At 36.1% G+C, this 25,853-nt stretch overlaps 1 protein-coding gene across 1 annotated transcript in view; it reads left to right on the plus strand.

Annotated features, from left to right (window-relative positions):
- Positions 1-25,606, plus strand: part of NFXL1 (nuclear transcription factor, X-box binding like 1) — a 45,708-nt gene extending 20,102 nt beyond the window's left edge. The window contains exons 16-22 of the mRNA XM_066548455.1: positions 2,692-2,832; positions 5,280-5,446; positions 6,191-6,260; positions 13,071-13,175; positions 14,375-14,461; positions 17,396-17,449; positions 22,383-25,606. Of these exons, the coding sequence (XP_066404552.1) occupies positions 2,692-2,832; positions 5,280-5,446; positions 6,191-6,260; positions 13,071-13,175; positions 14,375-14,461; positions 17,396-17,449; positions 22,383-22,556 (798 nt within the window). The 3' untranslated portion in view covers positions 22,557-25,606. The remainder of the gene's footprint in view (positions 1-2,691; positions 2,833-5,279; positions 5,447-6,190; positions 6,261-13,070; positions 13,176-14,374; positions 14,462-17,395; positions 17,450-22,382) is intronic.
- The last annotated feature ends 247 nt before the right edge of the window (positions 25,607-25,853 follow it).

Below are 25,853 nucleotides of genomic sequence, written 5' to 3' on the forward strand. Positions count from 1 at the left end.
CTTTCCTTTCCTTTCCTTTCCTTTCCTTTCCTTTCCTTTCCTTTCCTTTCCTTTCCTTTCCTTTCCTTTCCTTTCCTTTCCTTTCCTTTCCTTTCCTTGTCCTTGGAAGACCTGTAGTTGGGAAATGTTGCCTTCTTTTTTTTTTTTTTTTTCTCATTTAGCTTTCATAAAATACTTATGGTTCTCATCTGCCTTCTTCAGCTCATCAGCCTCCTGGAGTTTGTGGCTACTTCGATGTTTGTCTTTGTATTAAGAATTCCAGCCCTCATTTAACCATTTCAGAAACTCATTCCAATTGTAGGAAGTAAAAGTTTACTTTCTCAGCTGGATTTATTACTTAGATCCACAGCAGAGAAATGGAGAAAAAAAATAATATAGGCTTGAATTAATTGAAAATTTTCAATTTTTCCTATGGTGTCTGTTGATTCCAGTAGGTTGTTGTATCTTACTGAGCTCAAGCTGAAGCTCTGCTGCATGCAGCCAGAGGGCTGGAATGTTCCCTCTGCTTAGACCTCTGAAAGCTGCCATTGTTGCCTGGCTGACTTCTGTGCTTCCCCAGTCTGCCTTTGTTTAACAGTGCCTCTCATCTGTGTACTTACTTGAGCAATGCTCCTGGAAGGGATGTTCCAATTCTGCCTAAGTGCTTGGCTGTAACTGGAGCTAGGGGTTGTGTCCTTATCTGGTGGAAGACTAACTCCTGGTAAAAAAAGGCTCACCAGCATTATGGAACAGCTGGAGCTAATTGCTGTTTTTGCCCTGATCTGCTGTCACTGTCTGAGCCACGGGCAGAAGCATAGTCATAAAAAACTGAGTGGCAATGGGCGAGCAAGGAAAGGTAGAGAAGTGGGTGGAATGTAATGATTAATACATCTTTTTTTTCTTTCTTTTATCTTGTAATCCTTTGACTACTTATATTGCTACTGAAATGATCTTGTGCTCTGGAGAGGGAGATGGAGTAGGATGTGAAGGGGTGGAATATTTGGAACACCAAAACCTTTGGTGATTGCTTAGTGCATTCTGAGTAGGGTACTATTCTCTGCTTCAGACCCACTGCTTGCTGGCTTTTCCTTTGGTCACCAGAAGCATCCATCAGAGTCAGAGTAGGATGTTGGTGGGACCAGGTGTGGTTGTTGTATTAGTGCTTTAGCCAGCATGAGCTTCAGCTCTGACACAGGGGTGTGAAAGTGGTTGGATGTGATGGCCTCAAGGTTTTCTCCTGTATGCCATGCTTGATGTTCAGCTTGCCGTGCAGACTTCTCTTCAGTCTTGGTGAGTCAGGGGAGTTCAGAAGTCTTGTGAAAGAACTGGATTTTGAAGTGATGTAGTGGAGTAGTATTTTTTGGGTGAAGCCCAGAAAAATTTATATAGGCAACTGGATTTAAATTGGGCATTGTGTGCTTGAGGGAGATAACATGGACAGTGCTGAAGGGAGGCTGTCCCTCATTCTGCCCTGTGGAGTCATCTCTCTTTTTTCTTTTCCTATGTTCACCTGTTTGTATGGCCAGGCCACTGGCAAAAGTCAAGAAACATTTTTCTATTGATTCCATTTCTTCCATTTTGATTATTTGAATCATCTTTCAGTAAAGAGAGATGTGTGGTAGGAGAGTGCTGTGAGAGCTGTAGAGTTTGAAGAGAGAACAGGAATGGGTACCCTGCAAAGCAGTTCAGTCAACCACAGTTGCAACATAAAATCACACCCTTAGTATAGTCAAAGTGAGTTATGTCACATTAGCCTCTTGTGTAATAACATCACAAATAGTTTGTTTTTCTCTGAGAAATGACATGAAATTAAGTAAAAAATCAATTTTTTTGACAGCATCACAGAAAACTAATCTTTTTTTTGTATGAGTATTATATAATGGTTGGAAAATGCCAACAGTGAGTTTCCTCTAATACTTTTGTATGGAGGGACTTGTACTTTTCAACTTAGGGCAAGTAACCTACTTAGGAATTTTAACTGGTTTCAGTACCAATGAAGAGTAATGGCTTTTAAGTAGATGCTCTGAAGGTTTCTTCAGAGTTCTGTTAACTGGAGTGTTGACCTCAAATTGGAAAGTACAAATGTGACATAAGACATTAAAATCTTAGTCCTGTTCTGGAGCTATTTCTGCTTCTCCTTACTTTTCCTGGGAGTTATATTTGATGTAGTGAGTATTTGCTTTTTAGAATTTCTGGCTTGGAGGTTTTCTGTTTTTTCAGACTGTAAAATATTTTTGATTTATGGTGACCATAACACAATAAGCCCTATGAAAGCAAACTGTTACTGTCTTTTGCAATAATAGTAAAGCACCCTAGAAACCTTTGATGGAAGACATGAGTGTAATTCAGAAAGATGGAGCAAATGGTGCTAAAAGATTTGAGTGTAAAATAATCTTTCAAAAAGAAAGGGACACTATGCTGCAAAAGTTAGCTTGTTTGATAAAGTGTGCCTTTTTCCTGTTATAGTCAGTGTAAAACAAATTCGTGTGGACACATTGTTATGTGGACAGGAACCCAAATGATACTTAAAAAATCAAATAGAATTTCTCTGGTGTTTTTTTCTTTTTCAAAGCAGAACCAAAGCTTCTCTGTAATAATTCTGTGTCTCTGTGTGTGTGTAAATATATATCTCACAGGCTACTAGCATGTGCAATACTTGTATATATATCCCACCTGCATATCTATATTTATTTATTTATTTTTAACTTTTAGGTTAGTCCATTACCATGTCACTCTGCAAATCCCTACTCATGTAAGAGGTTTTGTGGGCGGCTTCTTGATTGTCAGAATCATACCTGTATGAAAGAATGTCATCGTGTTACCAAATCCAACAGTAGTGCAGATGGAAAGAAGGTAGGGTAATTTCCTCTTTGCTTTTGTTTTTGTGTATTTTATGTATTTTATATGGAAATTGTCTTCAATTTTACTTGGAAAATAAGGAATTTGCAGCTGGCAGGTAAAGATCTATTCCAGATCCCACTGGGAGACTGGCATGTGTGCTGTTCCCACTGATGCTGTGACAGTTAGCTAATCTATATTTCCTTAGACTATAAACCTGAGACACTATTGCATTTTTTGCAAATTCTATAACTTTGTCTTGTGATGACATTACTTTGATTTCATCAGAACTTTATTTAACACCCTAGAGAAGTCTCTTCTGAAGTTACAAAAAGTAGCTTTCAAGATCAAGGGGAGCTACTGATAATCCCTGTATACAAATGCACTTGCAGTCTACTGGGGAAGCTATTTACTGAGGAGCGTTTAAATGGGTTGAGGAGGGTGGGAGACCTTTAGAAGAGCACTGGAAATGTTGTAGAATTGCTGAAGACTTCAAAGTACTGGGATGATTTATTCATGTTTATCAGTGTCTACTAGAAACTGTCATTTATGCAGTTAAGTTGCAGGTGTTAGCTGCTGAAGATAATGTGAAACAAAAGTGTAAAACTAAAATTGTTCAAGTTATGAGCAGTTAGAGCCACATATATATGTTGTATGGTGTGGGAGAGTCATGATTTGGAGGAAAACAGCTTCTCAAGTTTTTTTTTTAAGCATTACTTTAGAAAAAGTTGCACCATGGGCAGTCTGGGCATTTAGAAAACACAGAAGCATTTAGTTGGGTATAAAGCAGGAATATTATATTTTAACTAGCTTACACTTAAATAGCATAATATCTCTGTGGATTTGTGTCTTGGACGTGGTGGTGTTGTCATTTAATAACTGTATATCGTAACACATTAATTTATGATTGTGGAAATTTTGTCTGAGGAGTATGGGCTGTTAGTGCAACTGGTGGAACAGTGACTTGCAGCAACAGAGTGACATCAGTAAATAGTGAGAGTTACAGTTAAGCATCCCCAGTTCTGGCTATACGAGGCTGCCTGCCTGCTGCTTCAGTTAAGCCAATTAAAATGTGAATGAGTCAGGACTATTCCTGGCTCCATTTTGAACGAGGCAGTACATTCTCAGAAGAATGGGAGTCTATGTACCTGCAAAGCATGGGTAAATCTCATTTCTCAATTTTCTTCAATTCTTATGAATTCAAGTTGGTGTTGACCTTTAGAGCTTTTGTTCTCTTGTTTTTGTAGACTAAATGTAGTCAGGGCTGATTTAATTTCTGGCTTATATGTCTGAGTAATGATTTTTCTGTCTGGAATTTCAGTTTGTTCTGCATGTTGTGTTAAAAAAATATTGCAGAAAGGCCAGCTGTTTACTTTTACCCACTGTTAAATGTTATATGACAGTTTTCTAAATGGTTTTAATTGCTGTTGTTTTTCTTAGATTTGAATTTTTGTGAGTTAAGATTTGTAAAAAATCATTGTACAAAGGTTTCTTTTAAACTTCAGCAAAAATTGTTCAGCAATAGATGGAGAAGGAAAGGGAACTGGAGAAAAACTATTAAAACGTTAAAATTCTTATGCTGTTATTTTGAACAGCATAAAGTGGAACATTGGTGTTGGGAAAGTCCTTTTGGGGAAGCTTTTTGTAGCTTCATTCCTGGATAAATCTGCTTTACTTTGGCTGACTTATTGGAAACTAAACATTGAATGTGATAGTGGGCCTTAAATATCGTGTAGGTTCAGTTGATAACTCATGTCAATCTATCTGGGTCTATTTGGTTGCAGACTGGGGTTCTGGAAGTGTTGTTTAGAATATGAGTAGAAATGAAGCTTAATTTACTGTGCTGTTCATCACCTGTGCTGGTGATTGCATCAGCTGGAATGAGAGTGACATCACAGCTCTGGTAGACTTGTGTAGTCTGTGGAGTAGAAGCAAGATCTTAGGCAGTTCTTAGGATGTTCCCAAGTTAATAATCCTTTTTGCAAGATTATACAGAATATCATATGTGTATGGAAATGGAATGACTTAAAGTTTGCTGCTTAAAATCAAGCAAACCAATCCTTCCACCCCTGTATTAGTAGTATGTAATGACTCAAGCATTACAAGAACATGGTGAGTGGGATAAGTTGGTTTTGAATATGTAATGACTTATTTTTTTAACAATTTTCCTTAGAGAATTAACAGGGATTATGGTCACTTTCCAAAGCACTAATATTAAGGAGCTTCTTTTAAGCCTAGAAGGGAAAACAGAATTCTCTTTGACTGACAAACACTGGCATTTCTGTTTTTTTCTTAAAAAACATGTTTTAATAATTACTCTTGCTTGTGAAATATCTTACTGAATAGCTTGATTCTCATAGCAAAAACACCCCAACTCCTTCTTCTATGTAACACGTCGTTAATGACACCCCAGAAAACAAATACTTGGCATTTTCTTTAGTACTTTGTTTTAATTTTGTTAGGCGGGTCCAGAATGTTCACAGTGTGAAGAGGAGTGCACCAAGCCCCGGCCAGCTGGCTGTCCTCACCGATGTGTTTTGCCCTGTCATCCTGGGGATTGCCCATCATGTCTCCAGATGCTTAAAATAAAGTGTCACTGCAAACTATCAGTACTGTATATTGAATGCTTGTAAGTGTACAGAACACAAACCAGCTTTTCATTTAAATGCTATTAACTGGAAATAATTTGAAGTGCCTGGGGATGGGAGCTACTCTTACGGCAATTTATAAAATTTTTCTTGATTATAATTTCTAAGATAATGTTTTTTTCTATTTAAATTTTGCAGGTATTTTATTTGGTATTACTGCTGAAATTGCTATAAATGCATGGAGTCTCATGAACAGAAATTGATTTTATAATACAGATAATAGTTTGAATTATGCAAATATAATGTAATCTATATAAAATTTGTTCTATATGTGCTTATTTTAGAGTATGTAAAGAAGAATTTTATACAAGTATTAGAATGAAGGTAGTTAGTTTAAAAGGTCTTTGTGCAATTAATGTCTTTCAATTTCTAGCTTTAATTGAAAAACTGCTTAGTCTTTCAATTTGTACACTTTTTAAATCATTTGTGTGTGTGGATAGATTTTAAGCTAGACTTCACGAAATATAAATTGAAACTTGGGAATTGTTCTGAAAATATTCATCATATGCAAGTGTATTTTTCTTAAAGTACCTCAAGTCCTCTAAATTTTTTGTGGGTTTGTCTGTAAAACAGGGCAGTTTATATTAGTCACAAAGGATTTGGACAAATGAGTCCGCTTTTATTTACAGTGAAATACACTGAAAATACACCCCTAATTGCATTGACTTCTGTTGTTTTTAAATTGTTTGGGGTTTTTTAACACAAATACATCTTTCCTTTTACAGAAAACTAACATGTGCTGATGTAAAAGAAAAGGAGCTTCTTATTTCCTGCAGAAATCAGTGTCCAAAAGAGGTAAGCCATATTAACAAGGAAATGCTTCAGTTGATGGGTATGTGGAATTTTGTGAATATAGGCCAAGTAAACTAGAGAAGCTTAGTCTAAGTGAATATGTTAAATAATAGATGTGAAGGTGGTTAGTGGACTGTACTTCAAGGACAATTATTAATATATTGCAGTCAACTAGGAGGAGTATATTAAAGGAGCAGGGGTTTGTCTCCAAGGCACGAATGGCTTGGATGTTTAAACACACAGATGAGCTTGAATGTGGAAGAGTATGTCCTCTTTCATGGTTTTAAAAACTGGTCATCAATCTATGTCTCATAAATGATAAGATGCTGTTTGATTAGGAAAAATGGTAAGAATTGTGCTTGATATTCTCATGTAAGTGCAGGTTTAGAATCCCTATCTGTGCATTTTGGAGGCTAAGGGATTTTATACTTCATAAATGAGATGAGATAATAATGCCCAGGTGAATTAGTGAAATATATGTTAAGTAGTGTAAAATGAAAGACAAGCCAGTTAGTCTCTCTGCTGTATCTGGGTGCATCTAAAGGTTTGCTGTGAAGAAGAGAAGAATAATATACTTACTACATGATATTTAGACTATGAGCCAGTAGCATCAGTAAAGAAAATTCCTGTTCAATACTATGTTTAAGTAATAAACCAAATTTTCATGAGAAGCAGCTTAGAAATGTTTCAGGATGTCTCTTGCAGCAGTGTTACCCACAACTGGATGTGAGGGATGGGCCAAAGGATTTTTTCCTTGTCCCTCCCAGTGCTGCAGTTGTGTGCTGCTTGTGTGCTTTCAGAAATCCTTGTGTTACTTATTGTTTTATGTTTGTTCCTTATTTGTCATTAATTGTGCTGAGAGTGACAGCTCTGTCTTTACTCCTTTTCCCACTGGAGGGTTAGAAAATGTGTGAAGTGGAAAAGCAAGAATTTCATTATCATCCAGTGTCAGAAACTTCAAATTTGAGTGCTTGTCTTTATTAAAAAACTTTTTAAAAATTATTTTGATTAAATACAAAAATTTACAAGGTTTCTCCTGCTTTCCCAGCAGTGTCTGATCCTCTGCTTTTTGGACAAGATTGGGTTAACCCCAACAGGAAGGCTGTGCTCTGTACATACTTGTGTTTTCTGCTTTTTGCCCTTATAGATGCCTATCTGATGGATTTTTTTTTCTATACATGAATGTTCCTGTCACAATTTTCTCATCTGGATGTCTGAAAGCTCACTTCCTGGTGGGGGAACACTTTGAGATATTACTTAATTGTCCATTTATCTCTTAATTTTGTCCTTTCATGTCCTTCTCTGTTACTTTGGTTTTATTTGCTCCACGACTTCCTTCTCTGTATTTTCAAGAGTGCTTGCAATCTCTTATCATGAACTATATGTTCTGTACTTCAGCTTCTCTTCAAGGAATCTTTTGTTTCCCGTAGCTCATCTTTGATGAATATAACTGTTGTGATTTTTCTGAACGTATTCCCCAGACTTAGTCTGGGATTTAAAATCCACCTAGCAGTGGTCCCAAACTTCAGCTTGCAGTTAGAATTGCCCTGTTCTACAGATAATGTCTTTTTTACTTAGTTTGGTGGGATGTTAAATAAGGAGTACAGCAACAGAATTTATGTTAGTTTTATGAAGCAATTCTAAAATTCTTACTCCTATAAATGCTTTGGAAAATACGTTTTTTTCCCAGCTACTTCTATCCAGAGCATTGTTTTACTGTATTTGATGATGGAAAAAAGCATGTTCTTCCTTTCCTGTGATGCTAGCTCTAGCTCTTACTATCTTTCATGAAATATAGACGCTACTAACTATTAGTACCTTCTTGTTTCAAGTAGTTCATATCTTTGTGTTACAGTTCTTCCTACTTACTTCAGATCCTACTTTGGTAACTACATGAGTACTGTATGGAGTTTTTACTGTTTTTTGTCTAAAAAATCTGTTCCATTTCTCTGACTACTGAGCAGTTCTAGGGATGTTTTGTCTGTTTCTGTTTTATAAACAAAATATATCTCTGCAGCTTTGAGAAAATGAGATACCTGTATCATAAAACAAATTATGCTGATAGTTCTCTTTTAAAGGAATCATTGATGAAGACAATTTGAAGGGGCAGCCTTAACAGATACCACCCTGCCACTCCCACCACCGCCTCTCTCCAGGAAATACAGGCCTTTTTGTGGTTTTTAAGTTTTTGTCTTGCAAGACAAGGGCTTAACAAACAATTTGGCCAGAGATAAGATGGATAGGACTACTGAATTTAGAGCATTTACAGATTTCAGATCTAAAATGTCTGCCCAAAACTAATTTGGAAGTGTTTTTTGTGTAGTTCTGGAAGCCTCAAGTAAATTTCAATTTAGTGTTTCTTGAGAATTTTGTTATTCCATGTCAGGAGCTGACATCGAGTCATTCGCAGAGCTCAGTGAAGCTGATGTTTCCTCTAAATCAGTGTGCACTATCACTTCTAGCTTACCATAGTGCCACTTAGGTTCAATAGAATGCGGTATTTTACTGCAGTTGTCATTTTGAGATGTTTTTGGTTAATGGAAATTGCAGTAGACAGTGTTAGTAGACAGTGGTAGGACAGCTACCACATTTCTTTTACAGTTCCTGTGGTACATTTGGGGATAAAGAAAACCAATTATATTATCTGGTCCTTTGCAAAAATGCTACAGAAACTTGAAAAATTTGAGAAGCTCCATGCTTTTCTTTTGGCAATGGCAGTATAAAAATAAAAAAGTAACTTTCAGCATTGCATAGTACAGCTGACATTTCCTTTCTGCTTTAGGGAGAAGCAGTGTCTTTAATGCTGCAACAGCTGTTATATATGAGATATTTTAATTAAAAAGTTAATTCTGTTGTTTGGTAGTAATAACAAGATATGCTGTGAAAGGAAATTCGACTCTATTTTTTTTCTTAATCAGGGTGATTAAATTCTTATGATCCTGCTTGCAGATGTTTTGAGACAATTCTTACGTAGAAATTTTAAGTCGATCAGTTTTCATTGTCTGTGTTTTCCTGGTAGTATTTGTGAATCTGTATTTAATACTTTATTCCATGTAGAGTGTATCTTTTGACAAAATAGCCATACTTTGTAGTTTTACTGTGCACTCTGCTTTTTTCCTGATGTGAAATACATGACTCCATTATGATAAATTTTTGGGGTTTTTTAAATGCATTGAACTAATTAAGCATTCTGGAAATAAAATTTAATTCTGCAAACACACACTGCAAATGTATGTGGATTGGAAAAATTTAGTTCAGTCTTTGGAAGTGATAAAATTTTGTTCTTAGCTTTTGGGATTGGTGCTCAAAAGTGTTATTTTGTTTAGCAGGCTATTTTCTGTATTATCAGATGTGTAGTAACAGGTTGTGTTTACTGCCTTCTGTTGGAGTTCACTTTAAACCTCCATAAGTGTTGACAGAGTTTATCATCATCAGGTATAATGTTAAGACTTAAATGCACTGCCTATGGAAAAAATATTTGTAGGACATTTTTTGTTTTGTTTTTTCAGAGCTTCGGATTAAATCCCTTCTTTTAATGGCCTTGCCATATCAAACATAAGGCCTGTCCAATTTGGGCTTTAGTCCAGAAGCTATTGACAAGAGATTTTGTACAGTGCCCCACCAAAGGGGGCACAGACTTTGAGCACCAAGTAGTTCAGCACTGACACTTAAAAACAAGCAAAAAAAAAGTCCTTTCCCATTACATTTTTATCCATCAGAAGCAGCAGAATGATTGCTTTTGTTTTCCGTGATCATTGGGAAATGTTGTTTTGCCATTCATTTCACAGCTTCTCTTGATATTTTTTTTAGTGCTGGGTTTTTTTAGTGGAGGGAATAAGAAGAAAGTTCCCCACACAGAGAGATAGGACAAGAAAAAAACTGGCAGGGAAACTTAAATGTGTGCATTTGCTTTTCAGTATTGGATTAAACATACTCCTGTGCTATAAACATTTTGGTCTAATGGTGTCTAAGAATTTTATTGCAGTAGCACTTAGAGGATGAGGTGAGGGTTACTGTCTTGAATTTGCAGCTCTGACATGTCAGGACATGACTCTTTGGGCTTTGACACTATTAATGAAAATGTGCCAATTATTATGAAAGAGTAAGCTGGAAGTAATACTTCTAGCCATGGCTTGTTCTAGCCAGCATGAGTGACTTGCAGGTGAGACTAGATGGAGTTACTGTGTCTGATGCCCTTGTGTAGGGAGCCAGGAGACAGTGTTCATGCAGTAGCAAATTTGTTTTGCAGAGATTGTGGTCAGTTGTGAGGAGACTCGGCCATTAGACTCCATGTTCTGGGTTGTAGTCTTGCCTTTGGTAGCATACAAGGCTTAGACAAGGTTCTCCCCTCATATTTTCAAAATGAGGCAAAATAACTTTTGGATTTCAGGGAAAAATATTTGCTGACTATCAGTTGTGCCTAATGATCCTAGATTCCTTCTTTGATAATGTGACCAATTTATATATTTTTCCCTCCAGATAAAATGAATAGGTGAGATCTGCTGCATATGGCTTCAGCTGAGTGACTGAGTCAATGCTACTTAGTGAATATCTAGTTCAGATACAGGAGAGAGTTAATACCAGCATGAAGGTGGCTAAAAGAAACAACTGTATTTGATTATCTTTTGAAAAAACCACCCAACTTCCTCCCCCAAAACAACATCAAAACTAAAGAAAAAGATGGAGCAAGAGATGTTAGCAATAAGGAAGGTTTTCCAAGGACTGAACTGACACTGAACTTTGCATTGTTTTCAGTAATGACCTTGGCAGTAAAAACATTGTACTTTTCTGATGAAAAGTTGTGGGGTGTTGTCAGTGTATGAGAATTGAGGAAGTGCATCTGTAGAACATAGGTATTGGGGTCATGTTATTAAATACAGGAAAACACCCCAAAACAGTAAGCCCATACATATGAAGCTTATAATAAGCTCCCAGGAAACAGCAGATATTCTTATTTTCACAGCATGATTAGCTGGAGAGAAATGCAATGAGAGCTGAAGATGTTTTGGGGAACATGCTCTACTAAGAATGAGGTGCAATTAAGGCATTGTACAAAGTCCTTCTTGCTGAGATGTCACTTGAAATATTACATGCAGTTCTGGCTGTGTATTCAAGAAACATTGATTGAACATAGTTGAAATTCAATTAAGGCAATATATGATAATAAAGAACCTTTTAAGCAAAGACAGAAATACTTCAATATGAGGATAAGAACTGCAGCTTAGACTAGCTAGAACAAACCTAGGAAACTCAAAAAAAAGCTCTTACATCTTGTAGTGACCTCATGGAGCACCCTCCTTAGTGAAATATTAGAAATATTAGGCTCAGAATGGGGGACTGTTTCCATAGTGAGTGTTCGTCCAGTCCTGGAAGGGTATATGAGGTGCCTGCCTGTAGGAGGACTGGATTTCAGGACAGAACATGGTGACTTAAAGGTTCCTTCTAGTCCTGTATGAAATGTGCTGAAGCAGTAACTAAGAAACCGAGCCGAAAGCACAAAGTGTCTATAATGGCTTGTGACTGTCATGGACATGAAGACATGAGTATGTGTTCCATAATTTTAGTCTGAAAGATTCATGTTCTGTTTAGGTGTGTGTTTCTTGATACTAGCTCAGATGTTGTGCCCATTGCAATGGACTTCTGAGAACCCAGATTTACTAATCAAAGTTGTACCCACCTGGGTTTGATACTTACTGTTTTCATTCTTGTGGATGAAGTGATGCAGTATGTATACATTTTGAATTTTTAATAAATGGGAAAAATGGATCTTAAAATTGTAAGTCTTAGGGCATTTTCCAATTTGCGTTAATCCCTTGATGACAGTGAAGAGGTGAAATTTCACTTTTGATAAAGAACACTGTCTAATGCTATTTTAAGTAGTTGGGGGCTTTAAAGCTCACTGTAAGTAAGTTGCTTAGATGTCTTCTGTGAGATTCTATCTTTGGTTATTAACAGTATTAGGTTATGTAATTGAAAATGAAAAATTGTTACTGTGAAGCCTTCTTATGAGGAGGGATATTTTTAGTCAAGTTCTTAACAATGAAAAAAATCTGTTTACTTTCCTGACATATTTTATCTAATATAATGCTGGGAGCACTGCTACATTCTTATCAAGCAGTGTACTTAAATTAGTAACTCAATTCTTAAACAGTAAATGAATGATAATATTTTCATTGTAAGTTAAAAATTGCACTGGCGGTAAAAAAAGTCTTTATCTTTCAGATGGCAGAAATAGGATAATCTGCCAAATGCATAAATTTAGGATTTTGTGAAATTATTTTTGCCATGATAAGAATTTTGGTGACCTTTATTTGACTTTTGCATAGTTCAGATAATGCTTGAATAGAAGATTTCTTTTGCGGTATTTTTGCTTCGGATTTTTCCTCTTCCTTTATTACTCTGTCTAACCTACACGTAGCTACAGTACACATAATTTCAGTTTTCGGGGTTTTTTTACCTTATCCATTTGTATTCCCCCAGCATAGAGATGGCTAGGGTGATTGTTGTATACATTACTGTGGAAATGACTGTTCTTGAAACATGTGAAAGGAGAAATTGTCTTCCAGTGAAGCTGTGCCAATAAAAGAGAAATCATCCTACAGGAACTGAAAACCAGTATATAACAAGCAAACATTTCCCCCCACGAAAAAAAAGAAAAGAAAAATCAGTTATGTCACAAGTTAAAAGACTGATTACCTGAATGAGTTTTCTGTTAAAATTCTGTGTCTGAAATAAAACCAATTCCATATGTTCTTGGTAATTTTACAATGCTTTATTGATGTGGGAGTTTAATTTATGTTCTGTTCCTTACAGTTGCCCTGTGGTCACCGGTGTAAAGAGATTTGCCATTCAGGTAGCTGTCCTCTTAACTGCAGTCAGAAGGTCAAACTCCGATGTCTCTGTAAGAGACTGAAAAAGGTAAATTTACAAGATGCAGTTTTTGAAGGATGTATATTCTTTGCATTTTCCTGAGCTTGTATGGATGGATTATGTGGATGCTGCAGATTGGAATAGGGTCTGTTACTATAGTAGGGCTGTAATGATTCACATCAACTGAAGATCTGGGCTGCTATATCTGCAGATTCACTGGAGAATATAAAATCTTGTTAGTTCTAAAATATGTTAGCTGCCTGACTTAAATTAGCTTTAACTTCATTCACACTTAAATTTTTGTGAGAAAAATACTCAGATGACCTGGAGTGATTTGAGAATAAAAATTACATTTTTATGACAATATTGGGAAAATGTACAGAAGTTGGAATTAGCACAGATGTTGTGAAACCTGAACTAATATAATTAATTAAGATTCCTGCAAACCTAAAAGCAGCTATGGGCATCGGCATCCTTAGCTTCTAACACAGATAAGGACAATGTAATATAACAAGTTTACTATAGCTATACACTATTATGAGGGGAACAACAGAAATTTATATGAAATTTTGACAAATGATGATGTCTTAATGAAAAAAACCCCCATAATCTGTCTTAATTAAAAAATGTTCAAATTACCTTTCTGGACCCAGTTAACTTCTGAACCTTCCAGCAGTTCCTCAGAGTCCTCGGCTTCTCCAAAATATGTCTTGTGCATCCAAGAAGTCTTGCAGGTGGGATGCTCAGCAAGAGAAAAGATGACAGTGCTTAAAACTGAGCAGCCTCTGCTTACAGATAACCACTTTGTTGTTTGGTTTTTTTTTTTAATTTCTTGAATACTAGGAAAAGGGGAGAAAGTATGATTGAGAATTACTTAATTCCCCCCCCATGACCAGACTGTGTCCTGTAGTCTAAGCCAGTTAAGATTATATATATGAAGTTACTGACACTCTAAATGCAAAGGTTCAGAAGGTTATTTTATTGTCTAAGGCAAACAGATGAGTAAAGAGGAGAAAAATTAAACTGGACTGTAGATTTATTCTTCCTTTCAGCTTAGCTTATTAGAAAGAAGAAAAAAAAAGGACAATTTAATACATAATTACAGGTCGAAATAACATTCAGTCATTAGCTTTATATGTAAAACTAATGTTTTACTAAATCAGAAAGTTTTATTATTTTCATAAAGAAGTTGGCAATTAAAATCTTATATAGGGAAATGATTATAAAAGACAAATTCTACTTAACAGGAAGTACAGTGCAGCAAGATACAAGAAGGCCAAGTTTCACTGGAATGTGATGCATTATGCAAGGAAATGAAGCGGAAAGCATATGAGGTAATGTAACCATTGGAGCTATGATTCCTTTTCAGAGCTTCAAGAAAAGTAGAAAAAAGAACACATTATTTTTCAAGGCAGTACCTGCAGAAATGCGGCGTAAGTGGATGTGCTGTTGAATAGTAGCTATTTTTTCAGTCTTGAATTTATGAATGGTGTTAATTGACTCAAATACTATTTTTAAACAGTATTATGGGTTTTTTTTTTTCTTTGAATTGATTGGAACTGATTCTTTCCTCTTTCACTGAGAACAAGTGATGATCAGTGATGATAAAATAGTCATTATTAGTGCTGTAAGATTAGAGTCAGACTGCTTTACAGAGCATTGTAAGATCTGTCTTTCCAATCAAGGTTTTGCAGCTATCAGTTTCTCAGCTTGTCCAGTGTGGAGTATAATCCGCCACGTGGTATTAGTTATCCTATACTGGTAGAATTGAGACTTTCCAGTAACTGCAGAATACTACCTAGACTGCTGTTAATGTGACTTCTCCCTAGCTCAGCTGTTTCATGAAGGAAAGAATTTGCTGTGTGCTGTCACACAGAGACAGGATATGATCCTTGCTGTTACAAACCTTTAATAAAAACAGACACAAAAGATTGATGCATAAATTGCTTGGGCTTTATCAGGTAAGTTTTAGATGCGATAAATGCACAACCCAAGAACTCAATGGGTAAAGTCAAGTAAGCTTCTGCTCAGATTTTCAGGATTGATTTACAAGTTCTAACAACTACCACACTGACCAAATCCTGCAACTTGGCAAACAGGTTGAATGCTAAAACTCTTGGGATATGCCTTTAGGGAATACCAACCATAACAAATAGTTCTAGAAAGAATGTGAAGATGGTAAGTTCACAGTATATGGAGTCCCTCCCTAAAGCCAGGTGAGCTGACAGTAAGAGTGCATGAGCTGAGACCCAGCAGCCTGTCTCAGAGTGCTGCAGTGTCAGTGCTGTCTGCCTGGAGCAGATGCTACTACCAATGTCTTGCCCTCATGTTGTAATCCACAGGGAGAAATGGGCTAAGGCAGTGAGCAAATGGCCACAAGTCTCTGCTGTAAGCAATGCCACAGACATACTGAATGGCACAACCTAGCTGTTTGTACCTTCTTCTCAGAAGAATGGGAATTTACTTGTTTTGGGGCTTTTATATAAAGTGATAAAGTTTTATTTAAATTCTTCCTAGGCACCTTTTTGTAACCTGTGTTGACTTATTATGCAAATGACATACTAGAATAGCCTACTAATATAGGCACTTGATGAAAGTGGCTTATTTATGTCTATTACTGTTTAATGTGTCCAGACTGGAAAAAAACTTGTTGAAAACTGCAGACATTTGCAAAGAGAAATTAGTTTGCACATTTGTAAAACACCCATTAATTTCTAAAACCAAAGTGCATTAATTCTTAATGAAACTTTTAATGTCTGGCACCTATTGAGTAAGCATTTCTTACTCACTAGATGCCTAGGAATTGAATGTGTCTTTTACTGTACATTTTATTAAAGAAAAAGTCCTAGAAATGTTTTTCCATGCTGTGATTCTAATAGTTAAGATTCCCTTTTTCTGTGTACATTATACCTGTGTATCTTATACAAATATGACCACACCAGATTAAAAAGAAGCTTTTCTGTTGCTCTTTTCAGATTTGAAGGTAACTTTTTGTTTTGTGGCTGAAGTTTTGCCATTAGATGGCAGTGAAAAACAAGGGGGCTCATTGTGTAGTTTTTTGCACACCAGATTTTCAGATTTCAGATGTGCACGGCTGAAAAGGTCCTTTACACACATTTCTAAAGGGACTCTGCCATTGTATCTAGATTAATGAAATTCTCAGTAGTGGTTTTATTTGATACTAGGTTTAGTAATTTAAAAATTAGTCAGAAAACCTGCAAATAGGACTGTGCTTTTGGCCCTGCCCCCAGTCCCTGCTGTTTGATCTACAGCATGCTAAAGCATGAGCTAGTGTGCTTTCTCCTTAGTCATCAAAAGCTCTTGAATTGGAAATTATTTGTAATCAATTCTACCTGTGCAAACAGTATTCCGTAAACTGTTTTCATTGTTAGTGTGCAGATCATCCAGCTAGTAGGATCAAGATTTTTTTCATTTCAAGTTATTAATAGATTTTTACATCTAAATTTTCTAAGGGAGTGATTCAGTGACTGCAATGCTAAAAGCCTAAAAAAGGTATAAAAAGGGAGCTATATAAACTTCTCCCATATACTGTTCCTGTGGGAACTTAGGAGTGTGACATGGTGTCTTTCTAATGGCCTTAGTTGGATTTATCTCCTATTAGCATGCCTGGTTGTTTTTCAGTTGACATAAAATTTTGGCATCTACAAATGTTCTGTAGTACTGAAATTCTAGATTTAGCCAAATACTCTGTGGGAGTAGAGTATTTTCCTCTATTGTGAGCCAACCTCCTGGTAAATTCATTTTATGCCTTTGCATTATGAAAAATAATTATTGATGTTTTATCCCTGTTTAGCATCTGTGTACTCTCCAGGATTTGGTGTCCTGTTAGTCAACTGATGAATGCTAGCTATGCTTCTCTTCAGATGGGAGCCACTCCATCCTGTTGTCCTTTGTATACGTTCAGGTTTCACATTTATTTATTATTGTTTGACCAAAATGGAATGCAGGTGCTAAGATTCAAGTATGTGGCGTCTTTATGTATTGACAATGTTTTCTGCACCATTTTTTTCTTAATACTTTCTAGCATTGAATTTGCTTTCTTGAACTCTGCAAAATATTTCTATAGAGTTATCAATTGTATCTTGCGTGACTACTTTTCATATGGCTTTTGGATGGTGGAGCTCAAATGATGGAAAGTTTACAGGCTTTTGCTGAGAACCATTCTATAGGAGTAATTATGATTTCTTAAGAAAATAGGTTTAGCTGCTGTTTACAACAGTTTATTATAACTTTGTGTGTCTGGACAGATAAAAGAAGCAGAAGCAAAAGCTGCTCTTGAAGAGGAGAAGCGAAGACAGCAGGTATTAGCCTTTCTTTTTCCTCGTCCACCTCATCCTCACCTTGTTCTTGTTAGTAAATAATTTAATTTGCATGCTATTAAAGATTTATAATTTTTAATGTGATATGCATAGTCATTCCTGTCAGCTGTTACCATACTCTGTGTGCTGTAAATTATTTACAATGGTTGAGGCCACATTTCTGCAAGCAATTTTCATAATTTTGTGCAAAATGATAACTTTGTATTACTATAGCTTTGTGCAAGGTAATTTATTTTTAAACTAGTAAGTATGTTTTATTTTAATCAAACACTTTATACAGCATAAACATTACAGAATACTGAATAGCCTCTGCAAGATTTAAATATTGGGTGAAGCTGCCCTTCCCCCTCCTGTCATGAAAGAACAAGGACAGCTAGATGAGTTCTTGTCCTTCAAGGTCTCTGGGGTGGCGGGGAAACATGTGTTTAGTGTAATTGCTGTTGGTGGTGAGGGTATGTGGTTGGCATTGCAATCCACAAAGCTGCTGTGCCATCTGCCTGGAGGTGCTGGTCACATTCAGGCAAACATTCTAAGCTCAGTTGGTGATGGCTAGGACAGGTTTGTCATCTGGAGTCTGCACACCTTCCAGCCAGTTCATGTGTGCCTGTACCTGAGTGAGCATTTGACACCAAATCATATTCCATGTCTAGTGTGTGCTTTCTGACTCCTTTTACTCAATTATCACAGCATCTGTATGTTTAATTTACACTTGTGTTTTCACCTGCATGTCACACACTGTTTTTATCAGGGATCAGTGGCTTGCTCCCTTCTTGAAAGGGGAGCAAGGGAGGATTACAGAGCTGATGCAGTTCTGCCATTTCCCCAATCTCATTAGTATAGAGAGTCTCTCTGTGGGTCCTAACTTCTCTTATACACACTTTTTAAGTTCTCTAAGTAATTAATGAATATGTTACATCTAAATTGCTCTGGCAAGGCATGTTTTTGCTTATCAGAGGGGAACCTTATCTGCTCATCCTGCAAGAAAAACATGGTTATGCATCTGTCCAGAGCACCAGGCATTGTTCTATGATCATACTGCAATGTTTGTTGCAACATTCATATCTCAGCTGTCTATAGAATTGAGCACACATTTCCTTATATAACTCCTAGACAGTTCTTCTCATTCTTCTTGTTCTCTAAGCTGACCCTGGAAATCTAACTTCTGGCATATAGGTCAGGAAGTGTGACTTACATACAGATGTCTGAAACAAATTGGGCCGAGGAAATCTGTAGGTGTTGGTTCTGCAAGCAAAGAACTGATGTATGCTAATGGGCATTTAAACATGTAAAGAACACGTTTACAGTCCTAGAGCTAGAAAGCCAAATTTGCTGATGTTTGTCTTGCACTGAGTGTTTGCATGCATTCCAGAAGCCATCCCACCCAAATACTAATGATTTCTGCTCAAAATCACTTGATTTATAGTCCCTCTAGTAAAGTCTCAGTAAGGAGGCAGTAGCAGATTTGCTCTACCAACACAGTGTGCTGGATTTTGGCTGGGTTCTTGAGCAGTGATTGTTTCTCTCTGCAGTCACACCACCATTGCTTTCTACTTGTACATTCTTTGAAGTCTCACAGTTCCAGCTCCACAGTAGTAACTTTATGCAATATATGGCAACTGCTCCTGCATATTTGTTTTGTGATGGATGCAACTTCAGGGATGGAAAACTTCACCTATACATAATGAATCCTATTTGAAGGTTAACTTAGTTATTTAGTGCATTAGGAAGCAGTAGGACAAAAACAGTAAAAAAAATAAAGGACAAAACAAATTGTTAAAAAAAAAGATACAGCTGTAACTAATAAATAGGCTCTAGAACTGCATACAAGTACTAACCTCGACTACTGCAGCCTTTTTATGTAACATTGGTTCCCATCCAGTTAGAACTCATAATCTGCCATCTGTTGATGGAAATTAGAGGACATCACTATCGTAGGGTGTTGGGTCACGTTAAAAGTATATTTTTGAGTGTACTCCCTTCTGACAAAAGTTTGCATCTTGTGCCACCTTCTCAATGTTATTAGCACATTTTTGTAGAGACTGTTCCTCTGTTAGTCACAGTTTCTTAAAACTATTTTGATTAATACTTCATTAAATGTTTTATATACAAATTACTTAGTGCTCTAGTAAGTCTGTGCATTTATATTTTGGTATTTGCTATATTTGGTAGCAACTTTTGCTAATACCATTTACAGATGGTTTCTTAGTGGAAGAGATGGCTTGGCTAGGCTTCTTGTTGTGGCCCTAGCAGCCAAACTTTCCCTCTGCTTCTAATTCAGAGGCACCCTGTGAGGCCAGGGTTTTCACAACTGCTAGAGGTGGAAAAAAGATCAGCACTTTGATTATTTAACAACTCTCACCAAGCTCTGTCTGTTCCTCTCCATTGTAAAAGGTTTAGTTAAATTTTCAAGCTAACTGTTTAGAGTTTCAATACTGGAAGTTAGGGTCTTGAAGCTGAAGTGTAATTTACTGAGTTGTAGGAAAGATTTATTTTCCCTTTTTTTATGTCCAAAGAAAAATTTTTAACAGATCCTTAGAAGTAAAATAGTCAAGTGTTCCCCTCCCCATTCATAAAAATATATCCTCACTTTCAGTAAATACACTTTGTCACTGTTACTTGCATTCATTTAGCTACATTTTCCCATGGGAATGCTACTCCCTTCAGTGCAGAAAGAACTGCATATAGCGAACAACACCTGAAAGAACAAAATCCAGGGCCTGAGCAACACTGAACTAGATGTTTTGAGTATACCGTTCAAATAAACACATGCCATTTTACTTTTAGTATGCTTACATACAAAGAAGTTAGGTTCTTATCTAAATAAAAACCCTAGGCTTGTTTAGCTTGAAAAGTTAAGCTTGTTTAAAGATTGTGCATAACCATTGCTTCAGAGGTCATTAAGGTGACACTTCAGGAATATGACAGTTACACAAAATCTGTAGGTGGCTTTTCAAGGGTAGTGATGGCTTCTCTCTCATATTCTGTGCCTACAAATCTTTTTTCATTCTGTGTTTTTGGTTTTGTAAATTATATATTTATTTTTAGACAGGTTTTTGTAGAGTTCACTAGGAAAGCAATTCAATAGCTATTACATAATTTTGTTTGAGCCCTATATTTTAATTTAACTATTGTAATTCCTAGAGCTTTCTGCTTTTAAAATGTACTGATCAGAAGTGTATAGTAATTATAGAAGCCCCAAATTTTACTTGAGTGTCTGTCACTGAAGTAAATGAAATACTGTCATGAAACAATGCCATGTTGTCTTTAAAACCATAAAAACTCTGCCCTTGCCTCCAGATTTTGGATTTTGAAAAACTGTTTCATTAAAATACTTTGCTTTTCTAAGGGAGGATTAGCTAGTTGAGAGTAATCTTGTTTCAAATAGGCTGTGACTTTGTCTGAACTCTTCTCCCATATCATCAGAGAAGTGCCAACAATTTCTGCCTTTATTAGGTACAAAGGAATACACATCAAAATAGGTCCCTTTCTTCTGCTAACAGTGGTATCTGGCTCAGGAAGGGAAGAGCTGCTTTGTGAAACTGACAAATATTTGCTGTCAGTGAAGGAAGACCAGACATCAGGCAACCTTGAGTTCTGAATGAAAATTTTATTTACTGAACTACTACTCTGTCCATTTCCCAAAAGAGTCTTTTTCTTGTTTTTATAATGCACTCACTGTATCGTCTTAGTCCCTCTTCCTGGCAGCCCTGCAGTTGTAGTCACATAGATTTATTTCCTCTCTGGCCAGGCTTTGTCCCTGTTCACTGTCCATGATTCCTCTGCTTCAGCTTAGTCTTGTGCCTTTTGCCCAGCCAGTCCTGCCTTGCTGCGCTCTGCTACTCCCATCTCACTTCCTTTCACTCCATCTGGTTTGTCTGCTCCCTAGTGCCTTGTCCCATGTTTTCTCTGGTAGCTAACAACTTGACCAAAAATCCAGGTAATCATCAGACTTTTTCTGACTTTAGTCTGTCTCAGGTCTTCCTAGCAATTAGATACCTTCTCATTGGAGCCTCATCCTAGTCTTCACTCTTTATTCTAGGCTGCCTAGTTCCAGTTTTATTTCAGCTTTGTTCACTCAAATGAGTTTTTTCTATATTCTCATGATGCTCTTTTAAAATAAATGTGGAGGGGGATGATGAACAGGGATCAGAGATCCTATTGTTTATTCCCGACAGGACCCTAAAACTACCATTCTATGTTGGAAGCCTGGCATTCTTACTTTTACAATTGTTTTGCTCCATTTTTGGGCCTATAGGCATGTGCTTCCTACTGAAGGATATTATATACCTCTTACATTCATATGAGTGATTAAATGTTCAAGTTACAACTCTTAACAAATAGAATATTTTTGTGTGTATCTAAAATTATAGCAATTAATCTAAAATTTAGTGACCATGCAAATATAAAGAATTGAGGGAAATAACATACAGTTTTAGTTACTTACGTTTTTATTAATTTAGTTTTGGCAGAGTGCATCTTTATTACAAGGGAATGTCTTTGAAGATTTCAGCCTATGCCCTTATAGAAGTTGGTAAAATAGCTTAAATGCAAATGTGTTTTTTAATTGAAAAAAAAAAGTATTTTTAACATATTTCATGGAAATAGCATTATTTTTAGCTTAATATTTTCAGCCTGAGTTAAAAAACTGAGCATGCAAAACTTCAGTTGGCTGCATTTTTGGCAATGTTTTTATAGGAAACTAAACAATGGTTTAATACTTAAAAGCAGTGTGCTTTGTACCTGTGGCATGTAGTGCCAATCTATGGGTGTAGTACACATCTGTGAGATGTGTAACTTCTCCTGGCTGACAGTTACTTCTATTGAATGTTACTTGGTAATGTTATTTAAAACCTTCATATTTCCTTGTTTTTAATTCTGATACAAATGTCAACTACATGTGGTTCTCTTTATTTAGGCTGAACTGGAAGCTTTTGAAAACAGATTAAAAGGGCGAAGAAAGAATAAGAGAAGAAAGGATGAGGTAGAAGTTGAACAATCATCATGGCAAAAGTACAAGAACTTCATCATGCTGCCAGTGTTCGGAGTTGCTGTTGTGATGGTTGCATGGCTCATGGTCTACAATGACTGAAAACAACTCAATATTTCATATACCTCAGTTGGACTTTAGGTAGCTGTTATTCCTACAACGTTAGTCTGTGTGTAACAGAACTTAATAAGCATAGATTATGTATGTATACTCTTTGCTAAGAAAAATGTAGAGGAGAGAAGAAATGTCACCTTTTGTGTTACTACATTCACAGCACAAAACTGAAGTCAGACACCAAAAGTAATAGTAGATTCTAGTCTACACTGAAGTGCTGATAGTTTGACTGGGATTTGTTAACATCTCTTCTATTATTCTGTTATTTTTCCTTGTCTCCATTTCATAATATTAAGAATAGCTTAGTATAAAATGGTTTATTGAATATATGTTTCCTGTAAAATCAGCTTAGTTGTTTATTGAAGGTTAGTGTTCTTATGCTCATCTTTGTTGTATCACACAATAATTCTATGCTTCACGCCAGTTTTAATTATGGCAAATAACAGGGAACTTTGGGTCACTTAGGCTTGCGTATTCTGGGGCCTTGTTCAGAGCTTTGTTAGATAAAGGAAATGTGAACTATCTTTCAATTCAGCTGTATCACAAACAGAACAGTGCCCTCCCCCCCTTACAAATGGTGGGGTTTGCTTTTTTGTTGTTTCACCCTGCCCCTTCCCACCCTTGTTTCCTCAAAATTGAGCTAACTGAAAAGTTCCTTTAGTGGACAGATGCATATGCTGAACATGGATGTCAAGAAGTTTCAGGGTACAAGGCTGCATTCTCACTGTTGCCCCAACTGCCAGCAGCAGAAAAACAATTTGAAATTAAACTTAAGAGTATCAATTGACTATTTGTATGGATAAATGTCAGAGTTGGATATTTGTACAGATGTGCGAAAATGTAATTGGACAGTGTAACAATACAGTAATATAATGTTCTGAAGCCATCTGATGCTTGGTAGTCACATTTAAACCTTCTAGCTAAACTTCCAAATGTTTAAATATTTTCTTACTGACACTTGTGAACACCTTGCTTTAGGTTATCAGTATTGGTGGGTAGAACTGGAAGGTTTTTATCTGGCTTCAGGATTATCAGAGAGGCTATGTAGTCTCAGCGGAGAGACTGCAAGTTCAATTCAGGAATGGGGAAATCAGAAAACTGAATTTTTAAACCTCTGCTAGAAACTTTTTGCTGATACTTGAGCATTGCAGGTTACTGCAAAGTGATTACAAGCTCCTGCAAAAAATGGGGTGCATGCCAATGGGTATTAGTATTATGCCCTTGTAATTCAGGCATATAATTTAATCATAAATCCTGCAAAAGCAGTGGGACCATATGTATGAGTTAGCAGAAAACGTTGGAGTTTGCTTGAAAGCTCTTCTAGTTGATTTTGACTTACTTGCGAAGGGACCCAGTATTAATTTGAACAGATATCCAATTGTAATTCTGATTCAGCAGCAAGAAAATAGAAAAGCTGCAAAAAGGAAGAAGCTTTTGATTACATAGATTAAGAAAACAGATAAAATTAGTTTCTTTTCAGTTTTTCACAGAAGTTTGGTGAATGAGGAGAAAGGTGGGGAAAACTTGGCAATATTTAGCATGGATTGATGCTATTCTATAGTACTTTGGTTGTAAATTAAATTTTAGAGATGCATATTACTTATGTGTCAGACCATTAGTATTTAAAGTTGTAGAATTAATTGAAATTATGCTGTGCAAAATTGCATCTCCATTGAATTTCTTATTTTTCTAGTATAAAAGGTAAATATTGTTTCATATCGTTGCTTTAACTTTTTTCTATCACATTAATGCCTGGAAGATAATTTCAGATATGTTTAACAAGAGTGAGGTGATCCTATTGTATTGTGACTGCATATGTCAGTAACTCTTCTGTCACTAAGGAAAAAGTATTTTTGTTCAGATGAAGTAAAATGTTTATGGTTTATCCAGAAGTACAAAAAGATACCTTTCTGGCTGAAATATGAAAATCAACATGAATGAGAACTTTGTGGAAACAGCTTTTATCTTGCATGACTATCACTAATTTTTTTTTTTTATTTACTGCTAGCTTTAAAATAATTATAATGGAAAGTTTATCCTTGCTTCAACAGCAAAGAGAATAAACTTCTCTCTAGCGAGTTATACTAATTAACTGCACTTATTAGATGTTTGAAGAAGTTCTTAGTATTCTTTTCTGCATATTTGTGGGAAATACTGGAGAAGAAGAGGCTTCTCATTGATCATCTTCATTAAAGATTGCCACGATTTTTTACTATACAAATTCATTCTGTTCATACAAAGGTATGTGTGAGTAGGCGTATTCCCTTTCTTAAAGGATTTGTATCTCTTCTGAACCTTGCATATGCAAGGCATACCTATTTTTGAAATTTTATTCAAAATAGTTCTGTATATCTTATCCAACCATGTGAGTCATTTGCACTCTGTTGGTCTGCCTGCTGAACCAGATATTTATTTCTTGGCATAAAAAAAGTGTGGGGGTTCAGGCAATCTGCAGTTTAATAAATCACTAGTTTTTTGTTTGTTTCTTTAAAATATTTTTACAGTTAATATTTTGCCTTTCTTTGGTTGGAGCTCTGTGTTGTCAACAACCTTTGAAGTAAAAGATACAGAAAAAATCAACTTTAATTCAATATTAATGAAAGACAGTAATTTTAAAGAAATTTTGAATTGAAGGTAGGGTTTGGTATCAATTTATATGTAATGTGCTGTTACATAATGTAATGAGCAAATATTTTTAATGTTAACAGCTTAAAAAAAAATGCATATTGATCAGTATACATTAAAACAAATTATATAATCTGACCTGCTGTTGAAGGGAAATTACAGTGATAGAAGCCTCATGATGACTTAACATGAAGAATATGTAGGTATGTGTAAAATGAAAAATATTGTGGCTTTTCCTGATTCTGGATGCATTGTGATGAAAATGTATCCTTCCATTGAGCCAAGGTTCTTACGTTCAGTATGTTTGGGATTGGAAACTCCTAGGGCAAGTTTTTTCCCTGTAACAGTATCAATCCATTGTGTGTGTTAATTTAATGTAAAACCAAGTCAGACAATAAATATATCAAAAACAACTTGAAATTTTGTTTGTTCTCAAAGACTGGTGTAGTGAAGCAGCAAACTTCCCAGGTAATGATGACTGACACACTACAGCCCAAGATTTAGGTATGCTTTCTGCCCCCTTCTCTAGTAGTGATAATTCTTCCTTCTCAGATGAATGCTGGAATTATGTAATTGTGTTCCTTCATGTTACTGCTCTGACAAAATTGTGAAAATGGGTTGGGGAAGTCGATTAAGGTGAAACAAATGGGAATGGACTAG

The sequence above is a fragment of the Molothrus aeneus genome, chromosome 4, assembly GCF_037042795.1.
Source record: "Molothrus aeneus isolate 106 chromosome 4, BPBGC_Maene_1.0, whole genome shotgun sequence".
NCBI lineage: Eukaryota > Metazoa > Chordata > Aves > Passeriformes > Icteridae > Molothrus > Molothrus aeneus.